Source organism: Lactuca sativa, chromosome 3 (assembly GCF_002870075.4).
Source record: "Lactuca sativa cultivar Salinas chromosome 3, Lsat_Salinas_v11, whole genome shotgun sequence".
NCBI lineage: Eukaryota > Viridiplantae > Streptophyta > Magnoliopsida > Asterales > Asteraceae > Lactuca > Lactuca sativa.
The window spans coordinates 76422486-76440981 of NC_056625.2; the positions used below are offsets into that span (position 1 = coordinate 76422486).

Sequence of the window (18496 nt, forward strand, 5' to 3'; positions counted from 1 at the left end):
CATCTTTGGTGAAGTCCAGTCATATCTCTATCTAAAGCCTTTAACATTGGTTGTTGATTTGTTACCTAAGCTTATTATAAATGATTTGAAGATATAATCTGGAGGTACAATTTTTTTTATGTTATATACTATGTGTATTGATTCTATTTATTTGTTTACTAACCACAAAATCCAATCCCCACCACATTTTCTCTTCCGAAACAAACTATGTGTACTCGTCGCTTAGCGCGGGTAAACGACTAGTATCCGATTAATCGGATTAGACAGGATTAATAAGGGACTCCAAATTATTAATAAAATTATTTAAAAAAATTAATATTTCTTAAAATTATGTATTTGAAAATTTTAAATTTTAAAATTTTAATATAATATTTTAAAAATTGAAAACTTAAATATTTGAAAATTTAAAATTTTGGTGTAATCTTTGAAAATTAAAAATTTTGAATTTTTTAAATATTTTCTGCCTATGACTGCCGAGGGCCGCCAATACTTTCTAGGTACACTGACATGGTGAATGATGTCATCAGAACTAAAGTTGAGAAGCTGCAACAATGGAGTGAGCTTGCTAGAGTGAACCTTAAAGAGATGAATTTGTCTGATTCGATTCTTGCATTAGAAAGACATTTTGTGTTACCACTAGCTTTCTGGGAAGATGTAGAGGCGGTGCAAGTTAGCATGGGTCTAGTTGGCTTCCAAGGTGAGCCTCAATAACTTCAAGATTTAAGAAGGGTAAACCATTTTTTAACATATATGAATGTAGTTTAGATTTCTTTGTATTGTAAGTAAGTGAGAATTGTATATTAATATTTCCCCATAAAATCCAATATTTTCTGATTTATAATAATGTAGAGGTTCTTGTATCGTTAAATAAGTTATTTTGCATTGACACAATCGAAGGGTTAATCTTCGAATTGTTAAATTAGTATTGAATCTCTATATGAGCCGTTATAATCATACATGATAATGACTAGGTTTTCTGTCTTGGTTTTTTTTTCAAATGCCGGTATTTGTTCAAGGTTTTGTCGCCTTAGACTGGCCTAGTCTAGCTGTAGCGAACAACTAAGGTGTAGGGGGTCACCCCGTATAGATCTATACAAAAACTCTCGCTCTCCCTCCAGGAGAATATGATTATAACTACAAGCTACGACTGTACACTCAAGGTGCCAACCGACACGTCTCACTAGATTCTCAACCTTTCGTACTATGTTTAATGTTTACGTGTATGTTATGCGTTATCCATCCAAAGGTGCATTTATAAGTATACAAAGTTCAATAGTTATGTAAAGGTATAGTTACGATTTACTAAGCATGTGAATCTCAGTCCAAGCCCAATTAGCATGTAAATGAATCAAAAAGGCTCAATAAAATGTAAGTGGGTAATTTGGTCCCAATAGGCATGTAAATGGACCACAAAGGCCCAATAAACATGTAACCCATAACGCAGGCCCAAATTAACATGTGAATGGGTCGCAAGGCCCAATAAACATGTCATGTAAAAATATTGGGCTCAATATACACTTGAATGGGCCTTTAAGGCCCATTGGCCACGTAAGATGAATATTAGGCCCAATAAAATTATTATCAATGTATTCTGTCCATTCGTATTGTTTCGTTGTTTATTCTAGTTTGTGGTTTACCAAATTTTATTATAAAAAGTCTCCTTTTTCATAAAACAACATTTTTTGGTCAAAAGCCTCAAATTTTCAATTAAGGCCCAAAGTATTGCAAAAATGACACTTTAGTCCATAATTTGTAAGAATTTATAATCTTGTTCCAAATGTCTAGAAATTCACGGTTTTAGTCCAAAAATTTATAGTTTGAAATTTAAGATCTAGTTTTGCAGAAAAGTGCATTTTCAGCCCTTTGTTTGTAAAATTTTACACTTTCGGCCCAATTTTTATAAAAGTTACATTATTGGTCCAATTTGAAAATAAATGTTATTTTCACCCCTAAATTTGGTTTATTTACATTTATAACTCAAATTTTGCTCAAATAAAATTTTTAATCCCAAAAATTTCATTTTTTTTTGCAAATTTGGGCCCAAAACCGTGAGGCCCAAATGTTTGACCCATTAAGCTCAATTTTGCATTTTTGGCCCTTTTTAAAGTATGTTTAACATAAAAATTCCTTTTTATACATGTAGGACCTGTTTGGTCCACATAAAAACATAAATGTCACTTTTTGCCCTTATCTTTTGTTTTCTTGACAATTTTGACCCTTAACAAGGTTTTTGTCTTAAATTTTGGTATCTTAAACATATAGCACTTTTAACTTGACAATTTGATGTATAAGGTGTCTTAGTTCATGGATATTTACTCAATATTACTTAAGAAGTCGTGATTTGCCAAGATCTAACATATTTTTACAACATAAACTAAGAAATCACACAAGACATGCATATAACACATAGATCTACACATTTTACTTGTATTCTCCCCCAAAATCATGTAAAAACCAAAAACAAGGGGGTATGAACTCACCTTTGCTTGATGTTTTGGTTTTTGAAGAAAGAATGGAAAGGATTTTGGTCCTAACAACACCATGAAGTGGATCTCGAGCTTATGAAGCTTCTGAGGTGTGATCATGGAATAAAACTATGTAAGAAGGAGTTTTTCATGTTAAGATGAAAGAAGATATTTGTGTTTGACAATAAGTTACCAAAGATTGGAATGACTTGATGAAGATCCTTAGAACTCTAGCCAATTTTCGAGATCTTGGAGGAAGGAGGAGATTCTTTGAGAGTGTTTGGAAGAATGTGTTTGTGTGTGCTTAGCTCTCAACCGTGAGTAGAAGAAAATAAGGGAGAGAAGGATGAGGTGACTTGCATGGAGATATGGGAGACCATGCATTGTTACATGGTGAACAATATGGAGGTGGTATCTCTGAATTCAACCCCCCCCCCCCCATTTCATTTCCTTTTTTTGTTACTTGGTGATGGGCTGAGATTTTGGGCCAAGAAGGTAGGAATGGAATAGTTTGAGCCCATTAAACTTTTGTTAGGATTTTTAGAGCCTAATCATAAAATTTTTGGCCCATTGGGCCTTTAGGGTAGTTCACGGCCTAATAGTATAAAAGAATGGGTTCTAAGGTCCATTAAGGTTAATTGGAGTTGTTATGGCCCACTAAGGCCCATTAGGGTTAAATTGAAGCATTCTAGGCCCAAATGGTCCAAAATGTTATAGATTTGTGAATTGGGTCCAATTAGAATCCAAATAGGGTTTCCAAGCCCAAAATGACCCACTAATGCCGACATACTAAATTATATATGTAGGATGCTAGTTGTCTTTGTGACTCTTGTTGTGTGGTATAATAGTTATATATGTGATGACCAGCTGAGTCTAGCTGTTATTATTGTGTTATGTTGCTTGTATGTGACTGAGACTGCTGATAGTCTCTAGGGTTGCTGATAACCCATCGGGTGTGCTGTTAGCCCACTGGAACTGTTGGTAGTCCCCAGGGTTGCTGATAACCCATAACTGTTTAATTATGCTGTGTTGTGTATGGTATTTTGGGGAAACTCACTAAGCTTTGTGCTTACGATTTTCAGTTTATGTTTCAGGTACTTTTGTTTTTAAAAGGAGGAGCTTGAGATGATTGCAGAGCACACACCACCTCATTCCATATTTTCCTAACTTACTCTAACATGATATGATGATTGGCTCATTTGTTTTATCTGGATCTTATAATGATGTTTCTGGAATACTGGTTTTACTAGTTTAAAAATGATTTTTTTGGGTCTTATTTTTAGGATGTTACACTGTCATTTGCTAAACAGAATATGCCTTTCTAACTTCGGGAAGACCAATAATGTCTTTATATGCAAATGAAGACACTGTAGTTGGAGCCTTGAAACAAAGTTTGGTAATATAACTGTTTAGGGCAACAAATAACAACATACTTTGCTTTATTTACCAATATAGGCAACATATTATATTTTTGTTACCTATAATAGCAACCAAAATACATTATTTTACCATTAATAGAAACGTGTAAGAACAAATTACAGTTTCCATAATCCACATTTGTTGCAAAATGTAAGTACGTTGCTATTACAGGTAAAAAACAAAGTACATTACTATTATTGGTAAACAAATGTTAGTATGTTGCCATTATGGGTAAGAAATAAATTATCAAATTATATTTCCATTTTATAGCAAGATTAAAGCAGGTTGCTATTTTTCGTAATTTTCCTTATTACCTCTATCTTACCAACCTATATTTTTTTTATTATAGTTTGTGATGGACATTAAGTAGTCCATTAATTGTTTCAAGATACTATCAAAATGAAAATCATTCCCCTAATACAGTTGTTTTATATGAAAAAAGAATCATTTATATGTATGGCATAAAGTTGTTAATTGTTTGTTTGTTTTTATTTAAATATATTGTGGTGATTTTGCAGAGGCAATTAAAAGCATTGGGTGCACAAAAGGGTAGATCTAGAGCATATGCTTAAAAATATGAAGAGGAAAATATTTATTAATGATTTCCAATTTGCTTGAAAAATATGCATAGTACTTTAAAAAGTTGATTAATCCATGTTGACCAGGAGAGCAGACATATGGGGTTCCTTGGCAAGTCGGTGTAATTCCTTAAATTTTGCAGCACAACATAATTTTTTTTTGGGAAATTTCTGATGTTCCACCCTGAAAATCATATGTGCTACCCCTGAGATATGGTTACGGATAATACGGTAACGTACCACCATAGTGATTAATGGAGGACGGATAAATTGGTTGATCAAAAGGAGTAGTGTTTTTTGTGGATGTTTTTTTGGTTGTTTGGGTTGTTAAAAGAACACATTTTTTGAATTCGTGAGAGATAAATTATAGAGAGATAGAAGAAGTGTATTGAGGTGTGGTAAGTTTAAATGCTGAGTTTTATTTATAGGAAAAAAATAAAAAAAAAATTATAAGTTGAAAATAAATAGTAACAAATATGAGAGAGAGAGAGAGAGAGAGACCAAATCCCACGGAGCTCGGCTCGGACGACGCACCAATCGCGATGTGTGTCTTAGATAAGGTGGCGAAATGTGGTAGGAACTGCAACCACACCCATCTTCTGTCTTCCTTTTACGTGAGCCTTACTTTTATTGAAGACTAAACTGCAAATTTGGTCCCTGTGGTTAGCAAAAAAGTGTGGATAAGGTCCAAAATCTTTTCGACTTGCATGGATGGTCCAAAATCGAAAACATTTTGTGGTTTTGGTCCCTGATAAAGTTAAAATGACTACTTTACCCTTTTCATTTTATTTTTACATTTTTAATGTTTTTTTTACTATTATTATAATTCAAAAATTAAAAAAGAATTATCAAACCCCCACCCCTACCCCTCCAACGTACACTCCTATTATCTCTCTTTCTCTCTCTCTCTCTCTCTGACTTTCTCTCCCTGACTCTCTTTCTCTCTCTTTGACTTTCTCTTTCATCTTCTTCTTCACATTCACCCACAAACTAAAAACTCTATACATACATATCTTAGAGGATGCTATCAAAATTAAACTCTAACTTCATTTTCAAAGGTTGAATCCAATAAAGTATTGATCTGTATTATATCTCTTTGACTTTTCTCCCATCTTGTTACCTACAAATCAGACCTGTCTTCTTCTTCCTTACATTTCACCAGAAAGTCAGACCCAGATGAAAAGAAACACCCAAAACAGAATATAACTAAATCAACATGTTGATGGTAATTTACATCGGTCAAAGAATCAAACACCCAAATCAAAAAACGTAAATCAACAAAAATCAGTTGTAATGGTGATTGTTGCTGCAGTAGTGGTGGTGTTCGGTGCTTGGTGGAGACGATGATTTAGGCCATTTCTGGTGGTTGAGGAAGAAACCAAATCAAAACTGAAGTTGTAGGTGGTTGAGGAAGAAGATGACTGGGTATTTCAGTTTGTTGAACTCATCAGTGGCAGCAACTTGGATTCTCCATAGCTCCCCAACTCGTTAATGGCTGCTGGAATTGTTTTGTGTCTTGAGGAAGAACAAATGGAAGAAGTTGGTTCCAATTGTCTGCTGGAACTTCTCTCTTGGTATGTAATTAGGTCAAACCCCTTTTTTCCTCCTTTCATATATATGTTTTGACTTCAATTTGATACCGTTGATCGAACCTAAATTTGAAAAGTTTCTTATTCACTTTTGCATCGAGAATAAAAAGTTGGGGAAAGAAAGTTCAAAACGAATATTTGAAGGGGCAGTGGTACAATTTTGAATTATAGAGATGAGAGAACAATGGAAGCGATAAGGGAAAATCGAGAGAGGTGGGTAGTAGAGGGTTTGGTGAAAGCAAGTGTGTGAAGTATGTGTTGGGTTTTAGTTGCAGAGAACGAGGGAGGAAGAGGGAACGAAGAAGATGATGAGAGAGAGAGAGAGAAAGGGATACACACTTTTTATTTTTTCTATTTTATAAATAATCAGTAAATATTAAAATAATGTGAAAAAAAATTAAAAGGGTAAAATAGTCCTTTTAACTTTTTCAGGGACCAAAACCACAAAAAGTTTTTGATTTTGGACCAATGGTGCAAGTCCAAAAGATTTTGGACTCTGTCCACATTTTTTTGCTAACCACAGAGACCAAATTTGTAGTTTTGTCTTTATTGAACCTATATAATCTGAATTATGTCAATCTTGGTCTTCGTTAATTAGAATCAATATTTTTATAATTAAATAAACTATTATTATAAATATTTAAAAAATTAGTTTTTTTAACAAAATAATTATAAACAACATGTTGTTGCATATATAAAAAACTAGCTCACACACAAACACAAACACACATTACACACAACCATCGTAAGAGTGAATCATGTAATCATTCCAACATAATCTTAACTAAATACTAGTTCTAGTAAATGTTGTATTGTTTTCGTCAATCCAAATATCTAAGCCTATAAAAGTTTTTTTAATCCTAGAGACTAGAGTTGGAGAATGATGTAGTAGCACAAAGTTATGGGTACTGTTATCAGCATTCCGAATATAACCCTGAAACATTGAAATTTTATACGGGTTATCAATTATAATAAAAAGCAAGCATCCAAATTAATAAAAATAGTAATAGAACCCATTAATATATATGACAATTAAAAGCTTGTACTCACGCAGTACTAAGAATCGTTGGATGAACATTGTATTCCTTTGCAAAAACAAAGGGTACAATTCCTTCGGAGAGTGTAGCCTATCATCAAAGAATATGTAATTAAACTGCAAGTTTATTTCTATGGAAATATATGCATGCAAACAAAGAGATGCTAATGATGAACACTGTATTCCTTACCTGAACGATGGATACATGAAGGAGGTTACCACGAAGGCCAACTATGATAGCTGCTACTGCCATTGTCACCGGTCCTATTAAAAACTTTACAGCCATTGCTAATGCAGCCTTTGATCTCCCACATGCTATTATCTTAGGTTGAAGCGCCATAAATAAACCTTAAAGAACGTACAGAAAACATAACCTTCTTTTAGTTTTAACTAATTAAACCCACCACACATTTTTGTATTCTTATTCCTTTTTATATAACTATCTTTACTTTTTATAGAAAACAATGTAAGATGCAAATTGTTTCAAATAAGGGTTTGCTTTACATTGATCATGACCAAATACGTATACAACTTTAGGAGGCAATAAGCACGACAACATGTTGCTAAAAAGCCGACAACTTAATTTATTGTATTCAGTTAGACCCGAGACTTGTTGACATAAATTAATTGCTTCTTTTATGTGATGAACCAAAACTAAAATATATGGCATTAAATAAAAGGTTTCAGTTAGCTCTACGAAATTAATCATATGAAACTTTTGGTGCATCTTTCAACTATTGTGTGACAAAACTATGAAAGTACAACACATCGAGTAAAAATATTAGAACTTAATTATAGGGCCAATATTTAACAATAACTGTGAAAGTCCTACACATTGAGTAAAAACATTAAAACTTAAAGGGACAAAATTTAACAATAAGTTAAGATATATGTGGGTGTAATTTAATTATAGTATTTGATTGATTGTAAGTTGTAACATATATAAACTATAATTGGTAATTAAATAAATTTGGCCGTGAAAAAAGAAGAGAAATTAAATATATCCTTTTTACTTTTGTTCCTACAAATCTTCATATCCAATTAAATGATGAAATGTATCATATTAATATATTAAAATATTATTTAATAATCATTAAATGTTGCATGTGTCATTATTTAATTGGGTATGATGATTTGTAGGAAAAACATAAAAAAATATTTAATTTTTCAAAAAAGAAACTATCCAAAATATTTAACTTTTGATTAAATATTTAGATATTTTAATTAGAAAAATCTTGTAAAGTCAAGAATAACATTTTATTGTCGTAGTAGTAATAAGGGCAAATATGTCATATTAAAACAATTTCCAAAAAAGTTCACTTCCAATATAATTAGTGATCTACAACTTTGTTTATTTTAGTAAAAGATAAACAAAAAAAAAAAGGAAAAAAACTTACATACCTAAACTAAACATAGCCATTCCAAGACCAGCATTGGATATCAAGGAGATTGAATTTCCTATTATTTTCGGTATTCCCACATGCCACCTGATCGAGTTCAAAAATTATTAAATACTACAAATCTAAAAAAAGCATAATATTGGATTAAATCCTCTTTAATAAATAAAGGTTTTTTTATAATATGTCATACTTTCATTCAATTTGTCAAATGTCATTTTTTTGGTTATTTTGAATTAATTTTTTTTCCACATGTCATTTTATGAGTTTTCTTATTTTATTAAATTCCACGTAATCTTTTAATGTAATAATTACCATAAATATAATAATAAATGGATATTAATTTTATTAATTAACTTATCTTCTAATTTAAAATTACCAAATTAAAACTCATTAATTTATTTTGTTAATTTATTCAAATTATTTTTTTTATATCTAAAATATAAAAAAAAGAATTTCAATTTTAATAATTCATTGTTTTTCTTATTTTTCTTACAAATTTTAAGTTCTCAAATATTTATATATATATATTTTTTTTTAAATTAACTTATATAGGTCTCACAAATACTTAATAATAAAATTGTTTTAATTCTATTTTTATGGTCAAATCAATTAATAATGTAATAGTTTACCTGAAAGACACAAGAGACCAAATTAGACCCATGATGCTGGCGTACGTGTTAGGGTTTCTAATCAATTTCCGCCAAACCATCATCAATATCAAACGGATCATCACACTCGCCGCCGGCATCTGTTTTGCAGACCCTTCATCCGGCACTGCCACCGTCTTAGGGTTGTGCTCCGCCGCCGCAGAGTCCAAACCCAGTTTTATTCTCTCTTTATCTCCACCTATCTCCCCCCGAACTTCTTCCGTCATCCACGTTCAAATTCAGCACTTCCATGGAATTAGAATTTAACATCGAAAGAACGATTAGTTATTAATTTACCTTTGGTATTGTCATTCGGCGTTTCATCGGAGACCAACATCCGGATTTCCTTAGCTCCATGTTGATCCGGGCGATATGAGTGCTCCGTCGATTCCCGGAAATCATGAGTACGTAATTGTCCGCCTTTGTAAGCTGCCGTCGGCGCACTAGAACTCCGAGGAAACTTCTGGACGTTATGGCTCACTTTGTTTTGTTGGCCTTTTGTAACGCTCAGACAAGTTTCCGTGTTTGCGCCTGTAAAATGTACGTTATGTTTTCACTCTTGAGACAGCAAAATGTAACTCCTTTCTGAAAAAAATGTTTTAGTAAACATCGTACCTTCCGCAAAAATCCTAGATCCACCCATGTCACGTGTTGCATGGTACAATCCAGACTTTGAAGAACTCATGTTGGGAGATACAGGAGCAGGGTCATTTTCGTAACTTGACAGCCTCGGAGTTAGACCCATCGACGGCTGAAAAGAATACAAATCCGCAGCCGGGCCAAAATTTGATAGCCGGCCGCCGGGAAACCCCGTAATGGAGAAGAAATCCGATTGGTTGAAATTAGAACATCTCGGAGTTTGGATAGCTGATGAACTTATACTGTAAATTTCAGCTCCTGAAAGAGATCCGACTCCAATCGACTTTCTTGAAGCGTTAGATTTCCTCACCATGACATGAAGTTTCCCGTCATCTCCGATCTCCGTCGCCGTTTCAAGAAAATCTTGCCCGTCAAGAGAAACAACGTCTGTATCAACCTTTATTGAAACGATGTCGCCTCCGGATTCCGGGAACCGTTCCATGATCAGCATCTTCGCGCCACGAAACTCGAAAAAGACAAGAAGCAAAGTGTACCAAATTATGCACTGCATCACCACCACCTGAACCATCAGTGATGCTGTAAAATCACCATACATCGCACTTACTAACGGAATCCCGATCACGAGGGTGTTGGGGAGGGTGGAGAGTGAGAAGATGGTGATCATCCATTCAAGGTTGCCGGATTTTGTGAACTTGACCCAGAGGCCGAGCACCAGCAGCATGATGATCTTCTGGAGGGTGTCGGCGGCGAGGAAACGGAAGTTCATTGTGTAAGGATCGTTCATGGAGATGAAGTGGAAAGAGAGCAAAGGGACAGCGAAAATGGCGACAAAACGGTTGATGCCGGAGCACTGGTCGGGGGTGAAGATCTTCCACCACCTGACGCTGCCGTAAGCGAGAAACATTGCGACGTATAACGGCACCATTGCTTTCACGATAGTGTAAAAGTCATGTCCACTGATCATTTCTGTACACAGAGAAAATACAGGATATAGTTTTAGGGAGTGTGTGTCTGTGTGTGTGAGTATAGTAGTGTACATATATTAATGTAACGAGGGGAGATCTATGATGGAGAATTTGACTGTTCACATTTCTGTATACGTGTGATTGACTGAGGTTTTGACCATGCATAGAACCAAGAGAATTATTTTTGCAAAATGCCTTGGAAATTTATGTAATTTTGACTTCTTAATGAATTAATTAATGGCGTAATAACACTTCAACTTTATAGACTCTTTGGTTAGTGATCGATTACCTGTTGAGGTTTGGCCTATATTGTGTTTGCATTGAGAACCAATTAGAAAGATCTGGATTGGATAATTGGTTATTAACTTATTATTCATATGTGTAAGTGGCGTAACACTGTGATCAGCATGATCATCAGAATCGAGTGGCGTATTATTGGTATGCCTTGAGGCATTTCCTATGGAATGCTTTATCTAATGTCAAACTAATATGATAGTCAGGTCTAGTTTTGACAATTTGAAGGCCTTGTGAGAAAATAAATTTGAATCACTGTAAAAAAAAATCTTGTCATATGTAATTAAGTAAATTACTAATCGTTCAAAATTAAAAACTTAAAATTGACAACAAACATCTCACAGATTCCCTACTTGAACACAACACATTGTTGTTCATTCATTATTAATAATATAAAAATGTTACAAGCAACTTTTGGAAAAGAGATCGACACATTACAATTTTCTAAATATCAAACTTTTAATATTTTTTAAAAGAAAATTGGTCTATTATACTTTCATAATAATATTTTCAAGAAACTCATTCCCTCAAAATAAAAATCCAAAGCATTCAATCTCTCTTGAGACAAGTAAATAGCAAATAATAGTAGATAACAAATAAATAATAATATTTTAAAACGTTTAGTTTTGAAAAGCTTCCTTTTGATGATGTAAATATAACAAGAGTAATCAATAATATTTTGTGTGGTCGACAATAAATTGGATACGTGTTTATCTTTTTTAATAAACTTAATATTATGTTAGTTGTATTATTTTGGTTAGTAGTTTTTTGTAACAACACTGGTTCATTGAATAAATGATCACCATTGATGTGAGAGATATTCTAATTTTGTAACATCTTTTCAATATTTTAGTGACTTGCCTTTAGTTCAACAAGTTTAACTTTTATTTCTATGTGAATAAGAAACCAACATTTCTTCATATTGATTGTACTGTTCAAACTTATGCTCCAATGAACCAATAGTTGGATCAACCATATATATAAAATAATAAATCATGAATGATTTTTGAGATGAAAGTCCGTGTACTAGTTCTGATGACTCAGCGTCAATCTCATCACAATGACTTTTTTTTTTTATTATTATTGTTTCTGAATGCTTCAATGAACCAATAACTTGATAACCATATACATAAAACAAGAGTGGTAGTTTGCATGATTGTGATTTCCTATTGACACTTATAGTTTTCACAAAATTGAAACCATGATCGGATATTTGTTAAGTTTGTTAAGTTGGTTGTAAAGCTTAGATGCAATTTTTAGATTTGAATTGGGCTTTGAAACTTTAGTGTCGTGGACATATAATTTTTTTAATTTCTATTTATTATTATTTTTTTCTATATTGGTATCTAAATTCTAATTGATACAAATAATATACTTAACAAACTAGGTTTTTATTGTTAACAGAACACGAAGGAGATTAGTAGCATGCAAATATGTTTTAATTGATGTTTTGTCTTTTAATGTTTTTAATAATATAATATTAAAGGAAAATTTTGAACGAAAGCCCCTTACGATTGGAGGCTCCATGTGATCGTACCAACAACACACCTCCAAGGCCACCACTAATGAGAATAGTGAAATGTAAGAGTTGTGAGAAAACCCTACTAATGATTATAACGAGTCATTGTATTTATAGTGGAATGTTAAGTTATCCCTATGATCAGAACAACAATGTTCAGAAATTATATAGAAGTGCGATAGTTTTCTTGCAAAGTATGCATGTGAAATTCAAAAATAAAATGACGGGTAATAACATAGGTCGACGTGTCATCACTTTATTGAATCCTAACATAAAACCCTAAAATACAATAAAAGAATTTGGTGCAAAAAGCTGAAGTTATATTTGGTGGGAAATACCTGATATGTGGTCATCAGTAAAAAAAAATATATATTAGTACTTAGTAGCGAAACCTTATGGTATGTGAAAACAATTCAATATATTCGGTGTTCACAAGAAAATGATATTCAGTGCTGCAACACGAACTTCAGTCATCATGCTTTGTATATGAAAATATAACCACGTGTAATAAGGCAAAATAACATTAATTAGACACTATAATCAAACTTATTAACATTGTACACATAATTTTTTACAAAACCAATTAATTAATTCCAGAAATTGTTTGTCAAAACAAACCCAACAAATACGTACAAACATCATAACAAATTAAATCATATTAATTCCAAACTTCATTGAAATGAATGTCTTTTAGGCGAACTTGAGCATCCACTTCATTTTCCTACAACGTGGCCAATACCAACATTTTCCGATTTGATTCAACTCATTGTCATGAACCACTCTCATAATGTTTGCAGAGGAAGATTAATCGGTACACGAAAGCTAGTCAGGAAACCCTCGTTAACGAAGTTCCCTTTCAAAAAAAAAAATTCTACAATTAGAACCAAACTACAAAGAAAATTGAGCAAAATCTACTTTACTAACCTATAACATATAAAAACATACATTAACTATTCGATAACAACTCTACATATTTCACTATTGTCGCATGAAAATTCCTTCCATTGTCATTTTTATAACTAAGTCTCATTGTTTACATCAAAGGCATGACAAATTCAACAATAAATGTAACACACAATGCCAATTAGAATAAAATGAATAAATTTTACCTCATCTACCTTCTCTCTCTCTCTCTCTCTCTCTCTCTCTCTCTTGTTTTTACATATAAGGGTTCTACACAAAAAATCTTCATCGTCATAATCGTTCCTCAAAACAACCTTATAACGAAAATTGTCGTAGCCTAAAAAAATCATAAACAACACCAAGGTATTAAACCTACATTCTATTCCAAAAACCACACTAACTCCATGTGTAAAAAATGAAAACAAAGATCATCCTCAATGACCATATCCATAACCGTATCCACCAATTAGTGGTGGTGCAACCAGTAGGTTTATGTAAATATTGGTTTTGCTACCACATAAACAAACATAAAATCATTTTGATATAGATAATAACCACATGAAATTTGAGTTATTAATTAGTGGTGAAATTTAACGAGGGGCTTATGATGGGTTTTATATGTTACAAAAAAATGACAGAAAAACATAAACTCTAAGTTCACATACACCCTATAAATCTATGTTTTCACTATAGAATGCAATAATCAATTGAATATCAACAACCCTACAAGAACCCTAGTATTTTCGAAAATAACAAAAGGGTTTTTAAAACATACCTTTTGATTATACTAGTAGAAAATCAAACTAAATACTTTTTGTAGTCACTTGGAAACAAGCACCAGAAATCTCGTGTCATTGATGGTTCATACTCAACCCTAGCAACAAGGAGGCTTAACGAGAGAGGTGAGGGATAGTAGAAATTTCGGCTATGCTTTATGGGAATAAGATGGCCAAAATTATGAACCCCATGGAGGGTTTATATAAGTGACTAAGGGAACTAGGATAAGACAAGTTTCCTTAGATAAGCCTTATCATATTTTCTTGCTCCCCAAGGCATCCAAGGCTCCCTTAATTCCCAAGGAAACCCTATAGCCCTTCTAGAATTTGTCCCCCCTCTTAGGGAGGTTCTAGAATTGGTCAATGTTCAAATTTTGAACATTGTCACCTCTAGTCCTTCCACTTTTAATTATTCCAATTAAACTTATAATTAATTTTGATTAATTTATAATTAAATAATACTATTTCTAATTAATATATTATTCTCATAATATATTAATAAATTATTTATTTTGATTTCTAATTAATTTATTAATCACATAATTAGTTAATAAATCAGTCTCTCTCTCTCTCTCTCTCTCTCTCTCTCTCAAAGTCATCCTATTTAATTGCTATGTTTGAGGGTAACCATCAATGACACCAGAAATCTCGTGTCATTGATGGTTCATACTCAACCCTAGCAACAAGGAGGCTTAACGAGAGAGGTGAGGGATAGTAGAAATTTCGGCTATGCTTTATGGGAATAAGATGGCCAAAATTATGAACCCCATGGAGGGTTTATATAAGTGACTAAGGGAACTAGGATAAGACAAGTTTCCTTAGATAAGCCTTATCACATTTTCTTGCTCCCCAAGGCATCCAAGGCTCCCTTAATTCCCAAGGAAACCCTATAGCCCTTCTAGAATTTGTCCCCTCTTAGGGAGGTTCTAGAATTGGTCAATGTTCAAATTTTGAACATTGTCACCTCTAGTCCTTCCATTTTTAATTATTCCAATTAATCTTATAATTAATTTTGATTAATTTATAATTAAATAATACTATTTCTAATTAATATATTATTCTCATAATATATTAATAAATTATTTATTTTGATTTCTAATTAATTTATTAATCACATAATTAGTTAATAAATCAGTCTCTCTCTCTCTCTCTCTCTCTCTCTCTCTCTCTCTCTCTCTCAAAGTCATCCTATTTAATTGCTATGTTTGAGGGTAACCTAAAAGGACTTTATCAATCATTTAAGTATATACTAATTCAGTTATTGGCTTAGAAACCTAATCCAACAGTCTCCCACTTGGATAAGTCTATAAGTACACCTACCAGTATAACTTCTAAATTAAACAGCAAATAGTGCTTTTATAGTAACTGCCGAAATTTGATCTGAACATACATTGGTCCTAAGATAAGTGATCAAATAGTCCTCATTTCTACTAGATATCCTACAAACACAAGACATGGATTAGAATCAATCTCATTATCCAAGTTTTGTTTCCCAATTTCTTGATTTGTGATGATAATATAAGACTTCAAATTGAACACATCAATTGAGTCCTAGCTGGGTCTAACACTATAAGTCAACACTAAATCACCGATGGGCCCAAAGATATTGTTTTTCCCGTTAGGACAAAGGAACAAACAAACTTTGACTTATATGTTTGTATCCTTTACTCACTGTTTCATACATGACAATGTGTTTTATAACATCATTTTACTGATACGTTTTCGCAACACCAATGCACAACTAACTTGTAAATTACAACTCATATATCTCTGTTTTAATAATATAAGATGTTATCGTCTCAGAATTACTCGTGATATAATCCATGAAGTAATTCTCTGAACATGGATTTATCCAATACTCAAATCTCCATTTCTAAGTACTCATGAATGTTGTTGCAATATAATTTCTATGTATGACCTCATTAGACAATCTACAATCCAAATCATGACAGTTTTAATTCACTACTTACTTCCCAAAGTATGAGTGACTATGGAATTTAAATAATTAAATTATTTGGGAATTAAAACATACAAAACGAAACACAAGAATAATTACTTGAGAAAGGCAGTAACAAACTCATAAAAATCTCTATTGTTTAATCACCAAAAGTCAATTACATTTATTTTGTTACAAATTTCAAACTATTCAACAAACTACTAAAACTAATATCATCTCTCAAACCAATACTCCTAGCATGCTGATTATGTTTAATCCTACTCAGCACCTTTGTCAAAGGATCTATAGGATTCTCTTCTGATGATATCCTCTTCACAATAAGGTGACATTTTTCTACTCTATGTCTGATGTAATGGTACTTTCTGTCGATATGTCTTGACTTGCTGTGACTGTTGGATTAGTGTCTAAGGCTGTAACTATATTTGGTAAATACTTGACCCGGTTATGCATGGTCCTTTTGGGTTGCCTTCACCATAGCAACTTGACAGGATGATTTGTTAAGAGAGAAGAGATATTATTGTTAATATATTGTGAGAATAATATATTAAAGGAATAATATTGTTATTTAATTAATATAAGTCATATATTAATTAAGAATTAATTTGGTGACTTAAAGAGGTTAATTGAATAAAGGGGCATAAACTGTTAAATGTGTGATAGTTGTGTTTTGGGCTATGTATCCTTATAGATAATGGGGTGGACGAAATTTAGGGTTTGGGAATCTTAAATTCGTCCAAGCCTAGAATCTAGAAGGATCTTGGATTGCTTAGGGACTAAGTTATTCAATTAGGGTTAAAGGTGGAACCCTAGTATCCCATAGTATAAATAGATCCCTAGGGTGAGGGAAATCACCACTCATGCAAGGCAAGGAACCCTAGGGCCGATTTCTCACCCTCTCCCCTCTCTCTCAAGATCATCCTCTTGCTAGTTGGTGTTTGTAAGCCATTAGAGGAGTGACAATTGTGACTCTAAGCTCCAAGAAGAAGAAGTATCAAGCAAGTAATCTAAGTTATTGTTCTAGATCCAATTTCATATGATTTGATTCAATTGTTTACATTAGATCTAGTATTGTAAGTCTTAGATTCAATGCATGTTCAATTAGAGAAACCTAGATCCAGGCATTAGGGTTTGCATGTGCCCATAGGAAAGTTCTTATGGCTCAAACCCATCTGTGGTATCAGAGCTTTGATTGATTTCTATTGAATTGATGCATTGGTTAATTTCTTGTTGCTTGTAAAATTCGATTTTTGGTCTTCTGCCTGATGAACTCGGCGAGTTCCACTGTGGACTCGGCGAGTAGCTCCAACTCGGCGAGTCCATAGTGGGTACTTGGCGAGTTCGAGCGTCAAAAAGAGAGAGTTTTGGGATTTCTTGTTGTTTTTCTTGAGGAAACTTGCCTTAACTATTTTGGGTCATTAAAATCTGATTTTAACCATATATATATGAGTATATTTTTGACCAAACAAAAGATAATTACCAATTAGTTGAATAATAATTTCCTTATGTGATAATAATTGATTATTTGAATTGAATTGGTTAATTATTTTGCAAGTAATATTGAATAAGATCAAATTGAGATAATTTAATTGTTGATTTACATTATTTGCTTTTTGATCCTTATGTTTTGAAAAGTTTAAAACTTGTCCTCAAGTTTTGAAATTTAAGTTTTGTGATTAAAAGTTTAATTTAAATAATTTAAATTTCAAACCCTAGAATTTTATAAGTTTAAAATTCAACCCTATACTATTATATGATTACAAGCTTAATATATATATATATATATATATATATATATATATATATATATATATATATATATATATATATATGTATGAGTTAAGCTATGCTAGTTTTACCGTTAGTAGGCCTCATTCACGAAGTCGGTCTATAAGGTGGGTATAAGGTTGTTGCCTATAAAATGGCGCTTAATGGGTGTACACTCACACCCAACGCTTGCTTGACCGGTGGAGGGTCGTTAGCCGAACGGGTAGGATAGGACAATTCTCTCTCCTCATTAATAAGTATAATGAATCTATAAAGTAACTAAACTATTTTATAAAATTCCCAATCTTAGTTACTTTAGGAAAATTGAATTGATGCAATCCCATGAAATTACACTTTGCACCTTTGTTTAGATGTTAGTGGAGCGTGTGTGGTTAACCGGCACACTAATTGGCTCTAAGCAAAGGTGGCAAAGGGTGATTCATTATTTGTCATAGTTTGATGGAGCGTGTGTGGTTTACCGGCACATCGAATAGGTGATTGTAACAATGAAGGCACCATGTAGATTTGCATGGTTATTCACACCCGCTTTGTGATCCTCGGTATCTCAGTCACAAACTTGAGGG

At 32.8% G+C, this 18496-nt stretch overlaps 1 protein-coding gene across 1 annotated transcript; it reads right to left on the reverse strand.

The window, feature by feature from the left end:
• Positions 1 to 6770: 6770 nt before the first annotated feature.
• LOC111912605 (auxin efflux carrier component 4) lies at positions 6771 to 10709 on the reverse strand. Its single transcript, XM_023908352.2, has 7 exons — positions 9750 to 10709; positions 9432 to 9665; positions 9117 to 9348; positions 8489 to 8574; positions 7278 to 7435; positions 7102 to 7178; positions 6771 to 6985 (listed from the first exon to the last, which is right to left on the reverse strand). The coding sequence occupies exons 1-7, from the start codon at positions 10696 to 10698 to the stop codon at positions 6919 to 6921; spliced, it is 1803 nt and encodes a 600-aa protein (XP_023764120.1). The 5' UTR covers positions 10699 to 10709; the 3' UTR covers positions 6771 to 6918.
• Between the last annotated feature and the right edge of the window lie 7787 nt (positions 10710 to 18496).